The sequence below is a fragment of the Neophocaena asiaeorientalis genome, unplaced genomic scaffold (genome assembly GCF_003031525.2).
Source record: "Neophocaena asiaeorientalis asiaeorientalis breed wild unplaced genomic scaffold, Neophocaena_asiaeorientalis_V1.1 scaffold170, whole genome shotgun sequence".
Classification (NCBI taxonomy): domain Eukaryota; kingdom Metazoa; phylum Chordata; class Mammalia; order Artiodactyla; family Phocoenidae; genus Neophocaena; species Neophocaena asiaeorientalis.
The window spans coordinates 199,224-220,725 of record NW_020172463.1 but is presented as its reverse complement, the minus strand read 5'-3'; the positions used below and the strand labels follow the sequence as shown (position 1 = coordinate 220,725).

Sequence of the window (21,502 nt, the reverse complement as noted above, 5' to 3'; positions counted from 1 at the left end):
CTCGCCAATACTTGTTATTTCCTGTTTTTTTGATAATAGCCACTCTAACTTGTGTGAGGTGATATCTCATTGTGGTTTTGATTTGCATTTCCCTGATGATTAGTGATGGTGAGCATCTTTCCATGTACCTGTTGGTCATCTGTACGTCTTCTTTGGTAAAATGTCTATTTAGATCCTTTGCCTTTTTTTTTTTTTTTTGTGGTATGCAGGCCTCTCACTGTTGTGGCCTCTCCCATTGCGGAGCACAGGCTCCGGACACGCAGGCTCAGCGGCCATGGCTCACGGGCCTAGCTGCTCCGCGGCACGTGGGATCTTCCCGGGCCGGGGCATAAACCCGTGTCCCCTGCATCGGCAGGTGGACTCTCAACCACTGCGCCACCAGGGAAGCCCCCATTTTTTAAAATAATTAATTCATTAATTTATTTTTGGCTGTGTTGGGTCTTCGTTCCTGTGTGAGGGCTTTCTCTAGTTGCGGCAGGAGGGGGCCACTCTTCATTGCGGTGTGCAGGTCTCTCACTATTGCAGCCTCTCTTGTTGTGGAGCACAGGCTCCAGATGCACAGGCTCAGTAGTTGTGGCTCACGGGTCTAGTTCCTCTGTGGCATGTGGGATCTTCCCAGACCAGGGCTCGAACCCGTGTGCCATGCAATGGCAGGCAGATTCTCAACCACTGGACCACCAGGGAAGCCCTGCCCATTTTTAAAATTAGATTGTTTACGGATTTTTTTGGCTAGTGAGTTGTTTGAGTTCTTTATATATTTTAGATATTAACACCTTATCAGATATAGGATTTGTAAGTATTTTCTCCCATACTGTAGGTTCCCTTTCCATTTTGTTGACAGTTTTCTTTGCTGTGCATAAGCTTTTCAGTTTAATATAGTCCCACTTGTGATTTTTTGCTTTCATGGCCTTTGCTTTGGTGTCAAATGCAAAAAAATAATTGCCAAGACCGATGTAAAGGAGCTTACTGCCTATGTTTTCTTCTAGGAGTTTTATGGCTTCAGGTCTTATGTTCAAGTCTTTGATCCATTTTGAGTAAATTTTTGTGGGTAGTTTTGTGTAGTCCAGTTATTTTCTTTAGTGTTTGGCTGTTCAGTTTTCCAAACACCATTTATTGAAGGGAGTCCTTTCCCTATTGTATATTCTTGGCTCTTTTGTCAAAAATTAATTGATCATATATGGATTTGTTTATTTCTCGGCTCTCTTTTCTGTTCTCTATTGATCTACATGTCTGTTTTTATGCCAATACCATACTGTTTTGATTACTATAGCTTTGTAATATAGTTTGAAACCAGGGAGTATGATGCTTCCTGCTTTATTCTTCTTTCTCAAGATTGTGTTGCCTATTTGAGGGTCTTTTGTGGTTTTTATACAACTATTCGGATTGTTTCTTCTATTTTTGTGAAAAATGCCACTGGAATTTTGATAGGGATTGCACTGAATCTGTAGGTTACTTTGGGTAGTATGGACATTATAACAATATTAATCATTCCAATCCAGGAGCACTGATTATATTTCCATTTTTCTGTGTCTTCTTCAATTTCTTTCATCAACGTCTTACTGTCTTCAGTGTACAGATCTTTCACTTCCTTGGTCAAACTTATTGCTAGGCATTTTATTCTTTCTGATGCAATTGTAAATGGAATTGTTTTCTTATTTTTTCTTTCTGGTGGTTCATTGTAAACATATAGAAATGCTATTGATTTTTTGTGTATTGATTTTGTATCCTGCAACTTTGCTGAACCTGTTTACTAGTTCTAGCAGTTTCCGTGGAGTCTTTAGTTTTCCTATCTATAATGATATAATATCACATCATCTGCAAATAAAGACTGTTTTACTTCTTCCTTTCTAGTTTGGAGACTTTTGTCTTTCTTGCCTAATTGCTCTGGCTAGGACTTTCAGGACTATGTTGAATAAAAGTAGTGAGAGTGGGCATCCTTATCTTGTTCCTGATCTTAGAGCAAATGCATTCAGCCTTTCATCATTGAGTGGGCTTGTCATAGATGGCCTTAATTATGTTGAGGTATGTTCCCTTTATATGTACTATGTTGAGAGTTTTTATCATAAATAGATTTTGAAGTTTGTCAAATGCTTTTTCTGCATCTATTGAGATGATCATATAATTTTTATCTTTTATTTTTAAAATTTTATTTATTTTTCTACAGCAGGTTCTTTTTAGTTATCTATTTTATACATATTAGTGTATATATGTCATTCCCCATTTCCCATTTCATCCAACCACCACCACTACCCCTGCCACTTTCCCCACTTGGTGTACATACGTTTATTCTCTACATCTGTGTCTCTATTTCTGCCCTGCAAACTGGTTCATCTTAAGAGATTTCTGTGCATTAATTTTGTATCCTGCAACTTTACCAAATTCATTGATTAGCTCTAGTAGTTTTCTGGTGGCATCTTTATGATTCTCTATGTATAGTATCATGTCATCTGCAAACAGTGATAGTTTTACTTCTTCTTTTCCAATTTGTATTCCTTTAATTTCTTTTTCTTCCTTGATTGCCGTGGTTAGGACTTCCAAAACTATGTTGAATAAGAGTGGCGAGAGTGGACATCCTTCTCTTGTTCCTGATCTTAGAGGAAATGCTTTCAGTTTTTCACCATTGAGAATGGTGTTTGCTGTGAATCCATGTCATATATGGCCTTTATTATGTTGAGGTAGGTTCCCTCTATGCTCACTTTCTGGAGAGTTTTTATCATAAATGGGTGTTGAATTTTGTCAAAAGATTTTTCTGCATCTATTGAGATGATCATATGGTTTTTATTCTTCAATTTGTTAATATGGTGTGTCACATTGATTGATTTGCATATATTGAAGAATCCTTTCATCCTTGCAAATAATTCCACTTGATCATGGTGTATGAGCCTTTTAATGTGCTGGTGGTTTCTGTTTGTTAGTATTTTGTTGAGGATTTTTGCATCTGTATCCATCAGACATATTGGTCTGTGTTTTTCTTTTTTCTAGTATCTTTGTCTGGTTTTGGTATCAGAGTGATGGTGGCCTCATAGAATGAGTTTGGGAGTGTTCCTTCCTCTGCAATATTTTGGAAGAGTTTGAGAAGGATGGCTGTTAGCTCTTCTCTAAATGTTTGACACAATACACCTGTGAAGCTATCTGGTCCTGGACTTTTGTTTGTTGGAAGATTTTTAATCACAGTTTCAATTTCATTACTTGTGATTCGTCTGTTCATATATTCTAGTTCTTCCTGGTTCAGTCTTGGAAGGGTATACTTTTCTAAGAATTTGTCCATTTCTTCTAGGTTCTCTATTTTATTGGCATAGAGCTGCTTGTATTATTCTCTTAGGATGTTTCACATTTCTGCGGTGTCCATTGTAACTTCTTTTTCAATTCTAATTTTATTGATTCCTCTCCATCTTTTTCTTGATGAGTCTGACTAAAGGTTTATCAATTTTGTTTATCTTCTCAAAGAACCAGCTACTAGTTTTATTGATCTTTGCTATTGTTTTCGTTTCTATTTCATTTATTTCTGCTCTGATGTTCATGATTTCTTTTCTTCTACTAACTTTGGTTTTGTTTGTTCTTCTTTCTCTAGTTCCTTTAGGTGTAAGGTTAGATTGTTTATTTGAGATGTTTCTTGCTTCTTGAGGGAGGCTTGTATTGCCATAAACTTCCCTCCTAGAACTGCTTTTGTTGCATCCTGTAGGTTTTGGATCGTCGTGTTTTCGTTGTCATTTCTCTCCAGGTATTTTCTGATTTCCTCTTTGATTTCTTCAGTGACCTCTTGGTTATTTAGTAACATACTGTTTAGCCTCCATGTGTTTGTGTTTTTTTAAAGTTTTTTTCCCTGTAATTGATTTCTAATCTCATAGCATTGTGGTTGGAAAAGATGCTTGATATGATTTCAATTTTCTTAAATTTACTGAGGCTTGATTTGTGACCCAAGAGGTGATCTATCCTGGAGAATGTTCCATGTGCACTTGAGAAGAAAGTGTAATCTGCTGTTTTTGGATGGAATATCCTATAAATATCAATTAAATCTATCTGGACTATTGTGTCACTTAAAGCCTGTGTTTCCTTACTAATTTTCTGTTTGGATGATCTGTCTGTTGGGTTAAGTGAGGTGTTAAAGTTCCCACTATTATTGTGTTACTGTTGATTTCTTCTTTTATAACGGTGAGCAGTTGCTTTATGTACTGAGCTGCTCCTATGTTGGTGCATATATATTTATAACTGTTATATCTGCTTCTTGGATTGATCCTTTGATCATTATGCAGTTTCCTTCCTTGTCTCTTGTAACATTCTTTATTTTAAAGTCTATTTCATCTGATATGAGTATTGCTACTCCAGCTTTCTTTTGATTTCCATTTGCATGGAATATCTTTTTCCATCCACTTTCAGTCTGTATGTGCCCCTAGGTCTGAAGTGGGTCTCTTGTAGACAGCATATATATGGGTCTTGTTTTTGCATCCATTCAGCAAGCCTGTGTCTTTTGGTTGGAGCGTTTAATCCATTCACGTTTAAGGTAATTATTGATATGTATGTTCCTATTACCATTTTCTTAATTGTTATGGGTTTGTTTTTGTAGGTCCTTTTCTTCTCTTGTGTTTCCCACTTAGAGAAGTTCCTATAGCATTTGTTGTAGAGCTGGTTTAGTGGTGTTGAATTCTCTTAGCTTTTGCTTGTCTGTAAAGCTTTTGATTTCTCCATTGAATCTGAATGAGATTCTTGCCGGGTAGAGGAATCTTGGTTGTCGGTTCTTCCCTTTCATCACTTTAAATATGTCATGCCCTCCCTTCTGGCTTGTAGAGTTTCTGCTGAGAAATCAGCTGTTAACCCTATGGGAGTTCCCTTGTATTTTATTTATCATTTTTCCCTTTCTGGTTTCTAAAATTTTTCTTTCTTTTGTTTTTGCCAAATTGATTACTATGTGTCTTGGTGTGTTTCTCCTTGGATTTATCCTGTATGGGAGTCTCTGTGTTTCCTGGACTTGGGTGGCTATTTCCTTTCCCATGTCAGGCAAGTTTTTGACAGTAATCTCTTCAAATATTTTCTCTGGTCCTTTCTCTCTCTCTTCTCCTTCTGGGACCCCTATGATGCGAATGTTGTTGTGTTTAAGAGGTCTCTTAGGCTGTTTTCATTTCTTTGCATTCTTTTTTCTTTATTCTGTTGCCCAGCAGTGAATTCCACCATTCTGTCTTCCAGATCACTTATCCGTTCTTCTGCCTCAGTTATTCTGCTATTGATTCCTTCTAGTGTAGTTTTCATTTCAGTTATTGTATTGTTCATCTCTGTTTGTTTGCTCTTTAATTCTTCTAGGTCTTTGTTAAACATTTCTTGCGTCTTCTCGATCTTTGCCTTCATTCTTTTTCCAAGGTCCTGGATCATCTTCACTATCATTATTCTGAATTCTTTTTCTGGAAGGTTGTCTATCTCCACTTCATTTAGTTGTTATTCTGGGGTTTTATTTTGTTCCTTCACCTGGTACATAGCCCTCTGCCTTTTCATCTTGTCTATCTTTCTGTGAATGTGGGTTTTGTTCCACAGGCTGCAGGATTGTAGTTCTTCTTGCTTCTGCTGTGTGCTCTCTGGTGGATGAGGCTACCTAAGAGGCTTGTGCAAGTTTCCTGATGGGAGGGACTGGTGGTGGGTAGAGCTGGCTGTTGCTCTGGTGGGCAGAGCTCAGTAAAACTTTAATCCGCTTGTCTGCTGATGGGTGGGGCTGGGTTGCTTCCCTGTTGGTTGCTTGGCCTGAGGCAACCCAACACTGGAGCCTACCTGGGCTATTTGGTGGGGCTAATGGCGGACTCTGGGAGGGCTCATGCCAAGGAGTACTTCCCAGAACTTCTGCTGCCAGTGTCCTTGATCTCACAGTGAGACACAGCCACCCCCTGCCTTGGCAGGAGACTTTCCAGCACTAGCAGGTAGGTCTGGTTCAGTCTCCTATGGGGTCACTGCTCCTTCCCCTGGGTCCTGATGCACACACTACTTTGTGTGTGCCCTCCAAGAGTGGAGTCTCTGTTTCCCCCAGTCTTGTCAAAGACCTGCAATCAAATCCCATTAGCCTTCAAAGTCTGATTCTCTAGGAATTCCTCCTCCCGTTGCCGGACCCCCAGGTTGGGAAGCCTGATGTGTGACTCAGAACCTTCACTCCAGTGGGTGGTCTTCTGTGGTATAAGTGTTCTCCAGTTTGTGAGTCACCCACCTAGCAGCTATGGGATTTGATATTATTGTGATTGCACCCCCTCCTACCATCTCATTGTGGCTTCTCCTTTGTCTTTGGATGTGGGGTATCTTTTTTGGTGAGTTCCAGTGTCTTCCTGTCGATGACTGTTCAGTTAGTTGTGATTCCGGTGCTCTTGCATGAGGGAGTGAGCACATGTCATTGTACTCAGCCATCTTGAACCAATCTCTCTCTATCTTTCATTTTATTAATGTGGTGTATCACTTGACTGATTTTCACATGTGGAATTACCCTTGTGTCCCAGGAATAAATCCCACTTTATCATGGTATATATTCTTTTAATGTGTTGTTGAATTAGATTTGCTAGTATTTTGCTGAGGATTTTTGTATTTATGTTCATCAGGAATCTTGGTCTGTAATTTTCTTTTCTCATGACACCCTTGCTTAGTTTTGGTGTCAGAGTAATGCTGGCCTTGTAAAATGGGTTTCGAAGTATTCCTCTCTCTTCTATACTTTTTGGAGGACTTTGAGAAGAACTGGTATTACTTCTTAGAATGTCTAGTAAAATTCACCAGTGAAGCCCTCTCTTTATCTTTTGTGTATCTACTCTGAGTTTTTACTTTGTGGATACCATGAGGTTTATATAAAACATCTTACATTTGTAACAGTCTATTTTAAACTGATAACAACTTAAGTCAAATGCACACTAAAGCTCTACATTTTTACCCCCCTCCACAATGTTTCATGTTTTACGTGTCATAATTTACATCTTTTTTATCTTGTTTATCTGTTAACAAATTATTATAGTTACAGCTTTTTTTTTTTTACTATTTTTGTCTTTTAACCTTCATACTAGATTTATAAGTGATTTACTCACTACCACTACAACATGAGAGTATTTTGAATTTAACTACATATTTACCTTTAGCAGTGAGATTTACACTTTTATATCTGTTCCTGTTATTAACTAGAGCCCTTCTGTTTCAGCTTGAAGACTGTCCTTTATCATATTTCTTGTAAAGCCCATCTAGTGGTGAACTCCTTTAGCCTTTGCCTGTCTGGAAAACTCTTTATCTCTTCTACTAAAACGAACTGCCAATTCTAATATGCTATGATGACCATACCCTCATAGTTTTACACATTTTGAAACCAAAACTCTAGATAATATGACAGCAATGTCCTTTCCACCTGTATACTTAGCTAGTCTACTAGATAAGACAGAGGAATGTAAATGTCCCTTGGTATTATCACTAATAGTATTAGTCAAATAATCTTTAATAAATCTCAATTAAAATAATTCCCTTAGTGATCTTAAAATATATGGAAGAGGCTTTAAAGACTATTTTTAGAACACAAAGCAGACAGGTTCTGATTTCAGATACTATGTATGGAAGAAAGGAAAGTACTACAAATAATTAAAGGCAATTCATTTCCCCATGGAAAAATGTGCTCTAAGATGACATACTGTAAAGTGATTTATAGCATATTGACTGTAGTTCTTCTAATGAAAAAACAATTGTCCAAGTTTTCCCTGGAGAACACTCTCAGTAACAACAATCCATGCTCATGGAAAGCCATGAGTTAGAAAATGAGAACCAAATGAACTCTCAGCTGGCAAAAGCCAACAATAATTAATTTAACACCAGTCATTTGTAGAGAACGTGTAGACATTTCACAATTTCCTTTGAGAAAAACAGGTCATTGAACGGCAGAGGCCACATATTTGAATATGTTCAGAGAATTTTATCTTAATAACATGCTCCAAAGGCTTTACATTAAAAAAACCTTTGTTTTTAGGACTAGGTAGTTATGATAAATAGTTGGTCAATATCATCATTTGAATTTCAGTATTGTAATAAGTGTTTCTGAAAAACAGCGCTAAAGTGAGTTCACACTGAACTTGGAACTTGGACTATATATTCTTCAACAGCAGCAGAGAGAAAACGGTGTCATTAAATGGGGTTTTATTCTGATTCATTGGCTAAGAAAATGGGAACAGTTTGAAATCTTCCATGTTGTTTCATTTTAATGAGCAGAGAGCATTTTTCATGTCCTTATTGAAGCGGTTAATGTGTTTCTCTAGTCTCATTATCACCACCAGAGTATAGTCTCTGTTGTTTCATAACCAAGACAACTCCTTTTCGTTTCAGAGAAGTCAAATTTGATTGCTCACATGTGGCTGTTAATAAAACTCCTGTGGCGCTGCTCAAGGTGCCCATGGGGATTGTACAATTATTTATATTTTCTTATGGTTTTCTATAATTATTGTGATTGTACTTTCACAGAGTAAATGTATCTCCACCAATTAAAGCAGTGGTGGGTTAAGAATATTCATCAGACTTGTGTGAAAGGATATTGTTCTTAGGGTTTTGCAAAGCACAGAAATTAAACTGCTGTTATCATGTATTCAACCCAAGTGTTAAAATTAAAATGCTCAGCAACTTTGGAGTTTATCTGAGCAGATGTTAACTATTTACAAAAAAATAAACATTATACAGGAGTTGCATTCATGATATGATTCTTTGTTGTATTCAAAGTGCTGGAAAGAAAAACTGCTACACAAACTTGGGGGATAGTTTATGGTATATGACCAATTTGGATTATTGTTAATTCAGGTCAATTTAAAATTGCAGAACCATAAAATTCCAAGAAATCTCATTTGGTTTACATCTTTGTATCTTATTTGCTTCACCCCTTTATTTTCTTTGAAGACTCCAGGACTAAGAAACAGCATGCATAAAAATAAGCATCTGAGGCTATCAACTAGAAAACACACAATATAACCTTTCATATTTTGTCATAGAGAAATTTCATTCTATCTAGTTTGACAGTGCTTGCAGCAAAAGTGATCAGCTGTACTTCCATGCCATTAGCTGTCATTTTGATGCTAGAATTTTAGCCTGCTGTGTGTGAGATGTGACTGTCCATGCACAATTCCCATCAAAGGTAATTTTATGTGCAATGGTGTGCAAAATTTACCTCTAATTATGATAAGGTCACTGATGGGTCATTTATGATATGTTCTAGGGAGACAATTGCAGTGAATAGCTTTTGGCAAGATTCATCTGGAGAAATTAAATTGGTCTGACCATGACTCAATAGAAAGTAAAAGACTCTTAGAAAATTATTCCTCAATCATGTTTAAAGTTCTAAAGGAACCCAAAGAGGGGCAGTTTGCACAGTGGTGAAGGTTGTGAGTTTTGAAATTATACAGACCTGAGACTTAACCTAGGATCTCTATGCCTAGAAAGTCCTATCTGATCTGGCTTCTGCATATCTCTTGGTTTCCATTTCTGACATTCACTCCCTCATTACCTGGGCTCCAGCAACATTGGCCTTCTTCCTGGTTTTTGAACATGTCATGGTCACTCATGCTTTGGGAGTCTTTGCACCACAGAGTTTCCTGTAGTTGTACGCTCTTCCTTCAGATCTTCATGTGCCTGGAACTTCCTGCTCTTTTACTTTCCAGTTAGTGGAATGTGTTGTTTCCACTCTCTGAACTACCCAAACACAGCCTCCTCGTCTCTATCTAAAGTTGCCACCTCCTAACTAGGTAATCACTATTGTGTCATCCTACTGATGTTCTTGAAGTACTAATCATAGTCTTAAGTTATTTATTTACTGCTTAATGTATAATTAAGTTTGCATCTGACAATAGGGAGAAAAAAAATCTAAGAATGAAAGGTATCTTGACTAGGAAATCCCACACTCTTGAAACCCCACTGACATTAACCATACAAGTCACTGGTCCAATATTGCTTGATAAAATGGACTAAAAAGAATATCTTTGGGTTGGAGAAACTTCTTGGACTTTATGTAAGACAGCATGAAAATAAAACACGTGATGAGAAATTTTTTTAAAATAGTCATTAGAGTGATTTCACTTTTCACTATGATCATGATGGACCTCCATGAAGGGAGAATATGTTAGTCACTTTAGTTATTAACACTTCTTGAAGAGGGTTTTTATATGTAATGGTGGGAAAATGAAAATTTGAGATGAATAAATATAGTGAAATTTTATATTTATTTAAATCTATCAGTGTTTTGTTTTTAGTCTTCTTCCCCAAGGTAACTTACTTATAGACATAACAGCGACTTTTCAAATGGTTTATGTTCAGCTAATATTTGTCAACAAACGACTAAGTGCTGGATGGACTGGAAGATCATCTTTGGGTTTCAATCCTTAATGCAAATTGTAACAATAACCACAAGAACAAAGATGAAATCCTTACCAAAGGGTCCAGTCGTGGCCACAGTACGGCTGAACATTTCCAAGGTAGAATCCCAGAGATTGAGTGACCTCCACAAGATTGGTAAAGTCAAGACTAATGCTATTGAAAAGTACAGATGTCATGATAATCTCATCAATAGCCCATACATCCTCTCCCTGGGAAGAATGATATGGTTGCCACCATCTGAACTGAATTCCAAACTGTCTTGCATCATCTGGTAATTCTACAGAGATTATTCTAAAGGAGAAAATAGAAGTAAAAATTCAGATTACTTTGATTATCTTAAAATACAAACATTTATAGCAGGATCTTTTCTTCCTACAGTATAATATTTGAAAAAAATAATTCTCCCACTATGACAAACATTCTTGAGATTTCCAATTTCCTGTCGGACTCCAACGAAGTCTTCTCAACACATCTAAAACTGTGACTTTGCTTGCACTCAGCTGCTCTCAGAAAAGCTAACTCAATAAAACATAGTTGTCAATGTGGCAGGATTTGCCTAAGTCTGGTAAAGGATCTTGGGCAGCTTGTTACACACATTATACTTTTGGGCTGGTTGGAACCATGGCACTTCCTCATTCCCATGAGTTCAGCATAGTGTGCGAGGTCACTTGCTGTGTCATGGTGGCTGTGACAGTAAACCTGTATCTGACAAATGGGGAAGAAAATTAAGAATAGTATCTAATTTCCAGGAGCAATCATTGTACACAGCAGCAGGAACTATATATTAATTGCCACTGCAATGACATCTGCTTCAAAGCTCCATAAATCATAGTACCATGCTGCTCAAATCCGTACACAAGGTGCGACGTGCAACAAATAGCAAATGGAACATTTATCTCCATCAGTGTACAATTATACACCAGTAGAGGTGTTTGCAGTAAACGTACACTGAAGGGACTGAATCTTCTTCCTAGTGAGCAAAGAAAAACTCCCTAAGACAGGTGACTAGCTGGATAACTTAGAAATAAATTATTTAAAAACTTCAATGTCTAAGGCTGGATTTACTGAGAAATTAGATTGATTTTCATATTTGTATTATGTTCATCTTTAGTTATTACACAAAGAAACATTAAATCACATCTTGAAAATGTAATTTTTTGCATACTGAAAGTTATTAAAAGTAATATCTATTTTTACTTTAAATAACCTGCATATGAAAATATGGGGTGGAATAACACGATTATCACCATTGATTATATAAACAGTAAAAAATTGGTAGGACTTTTTGTAATGTGAGAACACATACTTTTTAAATGATGAGAAATCAATGTTCAAATACAGAAATATAAATTAAAAAATATTTCTTAAACTAAAAAGACATAGCTATAACAGGTTTATGATTTTTTTAAGTACTTTCCACGATCTGCTGAATTTTTTTAACCAATGTGAGTTTATTAAAAGAAAAGTACTTATTAAATACTTAATTATTTCAGTAATTTTCACTTTAATTTTCTAAATATTTATTTATTAAATAATTAAATAATATTTATGTTTACATATCAAATATAGAATAAAATAAACTATATTCAAACTGGCTCAACAATGAAAACATCATGCATTAATTTAATAATTTAATTTGATTAGCATTATGTTATTAGAAAATTATAATTTTCTTTTAATATTAATAATTTTAAAAGCAGTTACTGTTCTCTCTGATGAAAATAAATATAATATTAAAAATTAACAACTGAGAAGTAGAATTTTTCGGGCAACTTTAAAGGAAAATAAAGTGCATATGTGTGTGAGAACAGTAACTGAAGTGCCCAATATTTTCCCCAGCAGAGATGTGAAGACTGTGAGTCTGTAGTCAGACTCTTGGGTTAAAGTATGCACTTTGTCACCTCATGGTTGATAACTCTGCAGCTTCAGTGAAGGTATTTAACTTCTATGTGCCTTAGCATCTTCATCTGTGAAACTGGGATAATAATATCCTTATGGCAAAGTCAGAGACTTTTTTCTATTTTTCACTATTGTATCTTAGCACCTAGAATAGTGTCTGGCATATAAAAAGAGTAACTTCTTGCTGCATAGATGAAGTACATATTATCAGTATACCCTGACAGAGATTCAAACACAGAGGCACAAGGAGGTTAAAGATTTTCTTTTAGGTTAAGCAGCTTTTAACTGACAATGCCAGGCTATGGACCTAGGGAACATGGCTCTAGAGTCTGCATCCTTTACCTCTAACGTTATATCTTGGAGTGGGGTGGGAGTCTCTGCTTTACCACTCTATGCATATTACAGTGGCTGGTTAGAATGGCTATGGAGCCATTTGACCAGAATATTCCTAGATGAGAACCCAGGGACTTAGGTCAACTTTCTGTCTCAAGCTTCCTTTTTTGGATAGGTACTAAGCTCATGGATTTCCTGTAATCAAACATAATAATCAAGACAAAAATAAAATATAATTAGACTTCACAATAATTTTAGAATAAGAAACCAAGCCCTATAATTAAGAAAAATCTAGAATAATTTGCCTCACCAAAAATATATAGTTTTATATTAATAAGAATGCCAATTAGTTCACAAGGCAGTCTAGTCAGTTAGAATTAAAAGATTAACTTAGATATATTTACAGACTTCAACTTTTATTAATATCAAGCAGATAGAGTTCTTTCACTTACTGAGTGAATTATAGGTAAGGAAATTATTAGAAGTCAGCTAGGAATAACAGTAGTTAGCCAACTATCACATCTAATTTATGGATCACACTTCATTTTTGAACAACCATGGCAGAAAGGAACAATATGGAATTCACAGCAATTACAGGCAGCAATTTATACTGAAGAAAACACAGCAAATGGCTAAAGGCATCAATAATTAACTGTCTCATGGAGAGTTTACGTGGTTTGTACTATTTCTCATATAAAGCATAATTTAGTGCCTAGAATATATCAAATTCTACTTCTGCCATGTCACCTTTTATTAATATTTATAAGAGAGAGGGGGAGGAGGGAAGAGTCTCTTGGACAGAGGCAATATATATAAAATGAAAGTGTTCTTGGTTCCACTACCACGTTCTCTTTTTAAAAAAATCTCCCCTCTGATCTTAGTCTTTCAAGCTGTGCACATACCTAATGCTGAAAAGCCACCTTGGTTCTGCTTAGAAGAAAAATGTTGCTGTCAAATGGCAGACAAGATTAAATGTACCTTTGCAATAGTACATTAAATGCATAATTTCTTTTCATATCAACCAAGATTAATTAAATTTCATGCTACAAATTGATTACTGAATTTTGAAGCTGTCCATCCTTGTTAGAAAAAATTGTGTTTTGGGCCAATTTAACTTAGAACAATGATATTTTCTTCATGCTTTCATCATTTTTATTATCACCTTGATTTTTGCTTAATTTTCTTTTAATGCTTATTATGGAGAACCTATGAAATGTTTCTTTAGGATTCATATGTCTCTACTGAGTGAGAAAGTTGAGTTTAGTCTTACATTTACCCTTATAGGGAAAAGACTCAACACATCTGGTGCATTCTCTTAAATTTTACAACATATAGTATTTACCACTCATAATAATTGTTAACTATTATCTCTGTTACATGCTACTTCATCTTCTAATGAAAATAAAAGTTCTCATCTATTTGCAAATACTTAAATGAAGGGATAGCTCTAGGCAGAATTTTAAAGTATATAAACTCTATCATCATTGCCCCTGTCCTTCTGCCATGGTGCCAATGCACACTTCAATGCCCAAAGTCCTCACTCTTTTTTTTTTTTCTTTTGCGGTACGCGGGCCTCTCACTGTTGTGGCCTCTCCCATTGCGGAGCACAGGCTCCGGACGCGCAGGCTAAGCGGCCATGGCTCACAGGCCTAGCCGCTCAGCGGCACATGGGATCTTCCCGGACGGGGCACGAAGCCGTGTGCCCTGCATCGGCAGGCGGACTCTCAACCACTGCGCCACCAGGGAAGCCCTCCTCACTCTTTTTCATATCTTTCCATGATCAACATGTATGTACTCCCAGGAAGGTAAACTGTATTAGCTCTTTATATCGGAAAGTGAATGTAAGTCACAGTGATACCTCCTCTAGTCCTATTTTAACTTTCCCATCCTCCTCTTCTCCTGCTATTTTGAAGGAATTTCAGTGAGCAAGTCAGTAAGTGTTCTAGAAAAGGAGAGGACTCTCTGGACTCTTCCGAAATCGTATCACAAATGCTGATTACCACTCTCCCAAACTGAAGGATGGCCCTACTTCAAGTAAAACTTAAATCTCACAATTGTGACTATATATTATGAAATATATAAGCCAAAGAAAAATAGAAGTGGCCTGAAGAAAGGGCTTTAAATACATTCTCAACTCCATCTTTGCCAGGGACTCTATACATGCTAGAAAAACTTCTTTATACCCATTACTTAATTATATTACATGCAAATTGGTTATCGGATTTTATGAGTTATTATCTCATATAATTTATTATATTATCATACATTGCTAAAAAGATTTATCAACAGCATTTATAATTTAGTACCATATTAAAATCATACCTAATAGTTTGCACTATAGTTGAACAAGGAAAGTAGTGTTAGTTATTTTTCTCTTTCCTAGGTATCAAAATATTTCCCTTAGATGCACATTTAAGAATATGAGAATAAATTTCTTCAAATTACCAGAAGTCAGTAGGGCAAATGAATTACAAGAATGCAGCTTTCTAGCTTTTCATTGCAAGAGGCATCAATCTTTGTCCTCACCATCTCTCAATGCAAAAGCATCTGGACTCTTACACCACTTGAATGATGATTTCCCCAGGAAGGAGATATCACCCTTACCATTTTTTCCAAGTGTTTTCCAACATACCTGGGCTCATGATAGTTGAGATATGAATAATGCTTCAAGAGTTTCCAAGTTATCCCATTATCATAAGAATAATGCAATAAAACACCTTCACCAGGCTGGTCAGGGGCTTTGCATGTGCTCAGAACAGACTTGCTCCCCAGCCTCAATGTGAACTGGAGAAACCTAGACACGAATTGTCTATAATTAGTGTGCATAAACATTTTAAATCATAACATTCATTTTGGCTTTTAAAGAATTTTGAACAAATTTAAATAAACTACTCAAAAGCTGTAGGTTTCCACTCATTCCTCTTCTATAAAATGTAAGTAATTTCACTGTGAGATGTATGAATATATGTAGAAGATGAGGTCACTGCATGTGTTTTGTAGACAGATATAACTATACAAATATAACGGTATGTTTATACATATTTGTATACTACATACTTGTGTACATACAGTTAAAATGCCAATCATTCTTTTGCTGCATTATTTATTAAGCACTGGGGGAAGGAGAGATGTAGGGTAAATCTAATCAGCCTCTGCAAGCTGTCAAGTAAATAAAACTACATAAATAATTAACTAGCCCTTGGCTTAAGAACAGTTTTGATGCTAACAGTTCATATTTTAAAGAATCTAGTCAGTCATTAGTATCTTAACGTCATCAGTGAGCCTTTTAATTTATTAAAAACCAGGGCAAATCAACTCTATATAAACTATAAGCTTCCTCTCATCCTGGTTGAAAATCAGAAGATATATATTAGTAAAAAAGAAAAAAGTGAAAATTAATAGATCTGAATTCAATTGTTATCTTGTTTCTGTATGTATTCCACCCTGCTTTAACTCACCTGGATTGTGAGCTGTCAAGGAAAGATGTAATTAGCTGACGTCTCCCATCTTTGTTGAAAACCAGGGCCTTACCACTGGCCAAGACACCACAGCCAAAGCTGACTTCAGCACCACGGATAGAGTAAAAGTTATGGTAAGAGGAGAGCCTGGAACTGCCAAAGCTTTCAGAAATAAACATTGGGAATGTCTGGGATGCCATCTCACAAGCTGGGCCAGAAAATCCAGGGTCACACCTGAAAAAGAAACCATGATATTAAATCTTAAACTGTTGGCCCTTTCAGGGATTCCTTTATCCACTTTGGGGATGAGGAAGTCCAGAGGCCAGGACTGGATTGAATGGTAATCAAAGCTCATTTGTCTTTGGAGAATACTGAATGTGAAGACTTGACATGGGAGAAGTAATTGTAAATATCCCAAAAGAATACAGCCTTTGCACAGTCCTGCTGTAAAAAAAATCTTATGATTAAAACAATAATTCAGCACTCACCTTCAACCAATGCCAGTAATTTATCTGCAAATGCATCTATGCTTGTGCACATTTCCAGCTTAAAATCTTTGTAAAAGGTATATTATATGTATATAATTTTATTCACAATGATGTTCATTAAATTTGTAAAAGAAACAACATAAATAAAATACTTCTATAAGATATCTAGAATAAATTTCCTTTATGAACAAATGTAAAAATACACATTCTGTTTTTGACAGTAATTACTGGAAATATTTGGAAAAGACTGGAAACTAGATTGGCATTATAAAGGGAATGTATACACCCTTGACCTAGATAGATGTCCTTAGCAGAACTGTGTTGTCTCTCAGTGGAATTCCACATTAGCGGTGCTTCAAGAAACACACCACACACACACACACACACACACACACACACACACACACACACACACACACACACCAGCCTGCCTGCTGCCGTGTAAGGATGTGCTGTATTTATGTTAGCTGACTAGAATATATATGGAGCTCCCTGAGTCTTCTGTCAGTGAGAAAACTCATCACAGATGACTTAATAATTGAATATCAGAAACTTTCTATATTTTAAGGAGTTTGCTCATCAGGAATTAGTTTCAAATTCTTTATTTTTACTGCACTATTTCTTTCTCACTATATTTACTATGTTTCCCATTATAAAATTAAATTGGTGTCTTTTTGGGTGGGTGGCAGGGTTCTCATCTAAGCATTCAAAACACTCTAAAATTTGAAGCAAGCCTTTTATTTTTACTTATTTATTTTTAATTTTTTATTGAAGTACAGTTGATTTATAATGTTGTGTTAGTTTCTGGTGTACAGCAAAGTGATTCAGTTATACATACATATATTCTTTTTCATTATGGTTTATTACAAGATATTGAATATATTTCTCTGTGTTATACAATAGGTCCTTGTTGTTTATCTATTATATATATAGTAGAGTGCATCTGCTAATTCCAAACTCCTAATTTATCCTTCTACCACCCCTTTTCCCCTTTGGTAACCATAAGTTTGTTTTCTATGTCTGTGAGTCTGTGAAATAAGCTTTTATAAAGCAAGTGTACCAATGAAGTGATATTATGGCACAACTCATAAGGCTACTTCTTTAGCACTAGTGCAGAAACTGGGATCTATGCTGGCCTCACAGAGGGTCCATGGAGAGTGTGAATGTACTGAAATCAAACGCCAAATTTTATGTGTATTGGATATTCTTTGGGGGGGGTTATAGTTATCATCATTTTATCAAAAAGGTTGCACCTTGGGCTTCCCTGGTGGCGCAGTGGTTGAGAGTCCGCCTGCCGATGCAGGGGACACGGGTTCGTGCCCCGGTCTGGGAAGATCCCACATGCTGTGGAGCGGCTGGGCCCGTGAGCCATGGCTGCTGAGGCTGTGCGTCCGGAGCCTGTGCTCCGCAACGAGAGAGGCCACAACAGTGAGAGGCCCGCGTACCGCAAAGAAAAAAAGATATATATACACCTATATGTGGAACAATTCTCATGGAAAACTAACCGGAAACCGGCAGAAGAACTCCTATACAGCCAAGGCTGCAAAGAAAGATGGCCATGTAACCAGGCAGGGTGGGAAAAAAAGGCATCAGTTTGGGACCTGTACCTCTGGGAGGTCTAAGAGGAAAGGAAGGACTGTATGGTTGGACCCTCACCCTTGGAAGTGAGCCACAGACTGGGCGTCCCAGTCCTGGGGTCCTACATGGAGGAGACAAGCCCCCTTGGCTGCTGGGAGAACAGCTGGGACAGACAGAAGGGCTGGAGAAGCCTAGATTCCACTCGCAAGGAACGCACGGGTGCTGGCTTGCCAACAGACAGGGCAGAGCGAGCTCTGGACCAGCGGCTGCTACCTCGCCGTGCTCCCCAATCCAGGCTAGGTGAACAGTCCGGTCCTGCTCACTCTGCAACATGGCTTGGCATGGGATCTAGGGCAACCAGGACCTGGGAAAAGACTCCATCTAGGGACGCAGAAATGGCCTGGGGTGTGGTCTCGGTAGGGTAGCGGCCATTGCTGCTTCTTACTAAACAGTGCTTCTGAGGCAGCCCAGACCCCCGGTGACAACACAGCTCCTCCAGCCCCCACGGTCAACACACTGTGACCCCCATTCCCGGCTGAACAAATGCTCCAACCCTGCCCACATCACAGCTTGGCATTGGATCTAGAGCTGCCAGGTCCTGGGCGAAAACTTGATATGGGGCACAGGAGCAGCCTGGCGTGCCTGGGGTTTGGGTGGGGCAGTGCAGCTTACTCTGGCAGCACCATGAAAGCAGCACAGACCCCTGATGGCAGTGCAGCTGCTGAAGCCCCTGCGACTGGCTCCCAGACAAGCAAATGCTCCAACCCTGCCCACTCCATGCCACAGCTTGGTGCTCCATCTGGGGAAGACAGGTCCTGGGAGAAAACTCAATCTAGGGACCAAGAGGAGGCTTGGGGGCTTGGGATGTGGTCCATGTGGGGCGGCGGCGGCCATTGTTGCGCTTACACACCCCAGAAGCAACCCAGACCTCTGATGGCGGCTCAGCCGCTTCAATTCCTGCAACCACAAGCACCGACCCCCAGTCCCAGCCGAGCAAACTCTCTGGCTCTGCTCACTCCATGCCACAACCTTGCACTAGACCTAGGAAATGACAACAGGCAAAGGATGCAAACTTGGGTTGCATCTGAGCAGAGCTGCAGATACCTACACAAGCAGCACATCAGACTTCTGTAAGTGCAGTAGCCTCACTTACTTCAGCACTCTCCTCCACTGGGGCAAAGGCCCCAGTGCCAGGAGAAGGCATAACGTACACTTAAAGGGAACAGAGCCAGCTGGAGCCCAACCCTCAGGTCTTCCCCTCCAGCAACTGTGGAGCAGACCCCACCCCTGACATGGCTCTAACACTCATGAAGCAGAGAGGAAGTCCTGCCTCACACCTTGCACAGGCTCTAGCTCCTCCAGCATCAACCACACCCCCTATCAAGGTGATAGTGGCCAGCAGACCCTGAGGAAAGATGTGGCTGGCATCCACGTCAAATCCAGTCCTCACACCAAAGACACTGGGCACATGCAGTCTACATGGGGATGCTCTCACATAAAAACACCCCCTTAGGCTTCCCTGGTGGCACAGTGGTTAAGAATCCACCTGCCAATGCAGGGTACACAGGTTCGAGTCCTGGTCCAGGATGATACCACATGTTGTGGAGCAACTAAGCCAGTGCGCCACGACTACTGAGCCCGCGTGCCACAACTACTGAAACCTGCACACCTAGAGCCTATGCTCCACAAGAAGAGAAGCCACCGCAATGAGAAGCCCGCGCACTGCAACGAAGAGTGGCCACCCCACTCACCGCAACTAGAGAGAGAAAACCCCTGAAAAAAATAATGGAACAGAGATAATTAGTCTACCAGACATGGATTCAAAAATTTGGTAATAGGGACTTCCTTGGCTGCCCAGTAGTTAAGACTCTGCCCTTCCAATGCAGAGGGTGTGGATTCAATCCCTGGTCAGGGAACTAAGACCCAACGTGCCACGTGGCATGGCCAAAAAAAATTTATAAAAGACAAGAAAATTCTTAAAAGTCAAATCACAACTCTCACATTGTGCATTTAAAAAAAAAAGTTGGTAATATAAATGCTAACTGAATTAAGAAAGACTATCAATATAAACGCAGATCATCTTAACAAGGAACTAGGACCCAATCAAAAACAGATAATTCAATTTCTGAGATAAAAAACACTCTAGAAGCAATGAATAGCCAACTAAATAATACAGAAGAATGCATAAATGATCTGGAAGACAGAATAATGGAAATTAATCAGAACAGCAGACAGAAAAACAAATGAAAAAAATGAAAGCAACATATGAGATCTATGGGATAATATAAAACATGCCAACATATGCATAATGGGTTCCAGAAGGAGAAGAGAGAGAAGGGGATCAAAATGTACTTGAAGAAATTATGGCTGAAAACTTCCCCACCCTAAAGAAGGAAACACATTCAGGTGCAGGAAGCACAGAGGGTCCCAAACAAGATGAACCCAAAGAGACCCACACTAAGACATATAATAAAAATGGCAAAAGTTGAAGATAGAGAATTCTAAAGACAGCAAGAGAAAAACAGTCATACACAAGGGAAACCCTATAAGGCTATCGGTTGATTTCTCTGCAGAAACTTTTCAGGCCATAAGGGAATGGCATGGTATATTCAAAGTCCTGAAAGGGAGAATCTGCAACCTAGGATACTCTACCCAGCCAGATTATCATTTTAAACAGAAGGAGAGACAAAGAACTTCTCAGAGAAGCAAAAACTAAAAGAATTCAGCAATACTAAACCTACCCTAAAATAAATGTTGAAGGGTCTCCTCTAAATGGAAAAAGAAGCAAGAACCTATAGGAAAGGGAAAATCCCAATAGGAAAGGAAAATATATAGTGAGGACTGAAGATCACTTAAATAAGCCAGTATGTAGATTAAAAAACAGAAAAATTATAAAAGCAACCATAACTACAATAAACAGTATAGGGATAAGCATGAAGATGTAAAAAATGACAGCCAAAACACAAAATGTGGGTGAGGAGAGTAAAAAATGTAGGTTTTTTAGAATGTATTTGAACTTAAATTATCAGTTTTATCAGTTTAAAGCAAGTAGATATAATTATGGGTCAACATATATGAACCCACAAATAAAACATATAAAAGAGATACACAAAAATCAAAAAGAAAGAAATTCAAGCATACTACAAAAGAAAATCATCAAGCTACAATAGGAAAAAGAAATGAACAAAGAAGAACTATAAAAACAACTGGAAAACAAGAAATAAAATGGCAATAAGTACATACCTATCAATAATTTTGGAGAGCATGTGGAGAAAAGAGAATTCTTGTACACTTTTGGTGGGAATGTAAATTGGTGCAGCTACTTGGAAAAGAGTATGGAGGTTCCTTAAAAAACTAAAAACAGAACTACCATATGATCCAACAATTCCATTCCTGGGTATATAT

The 21,502-nt window shown here is 38.0% G+C and overlaps 1 protein-coding gene across 1 annotated transcript in view; it reads right to left on the bottom strand.

Moving 5' to 3' along the window:
• The window catches only part of RELN (reelin), a 360,093-nt gene that overhangs the window by 142,708 nt on the left and 195,883 nt on the right, over positions 1-21,502 (bottom strand). Inside the window, exons 16-18 of the mRNA XM_024738082.1 lie at positions 16,032-16,265; positions 15,206-15,367; positions 10,396-10,632 (exon numbers count right to left, since the gene is read on the bottom strand). Of these exons, the coding sequence (XP_024593850.1) occupies positions 10,396-10,632; positions 15,206-15,367; positions 16,032-16,265 (633 nt within the window). The remainder of the gene's footprint in view (positions 1-10,395; positions 10,633-15,205; positions 15,368-16,031; positions 16,266-21,502) is intronic.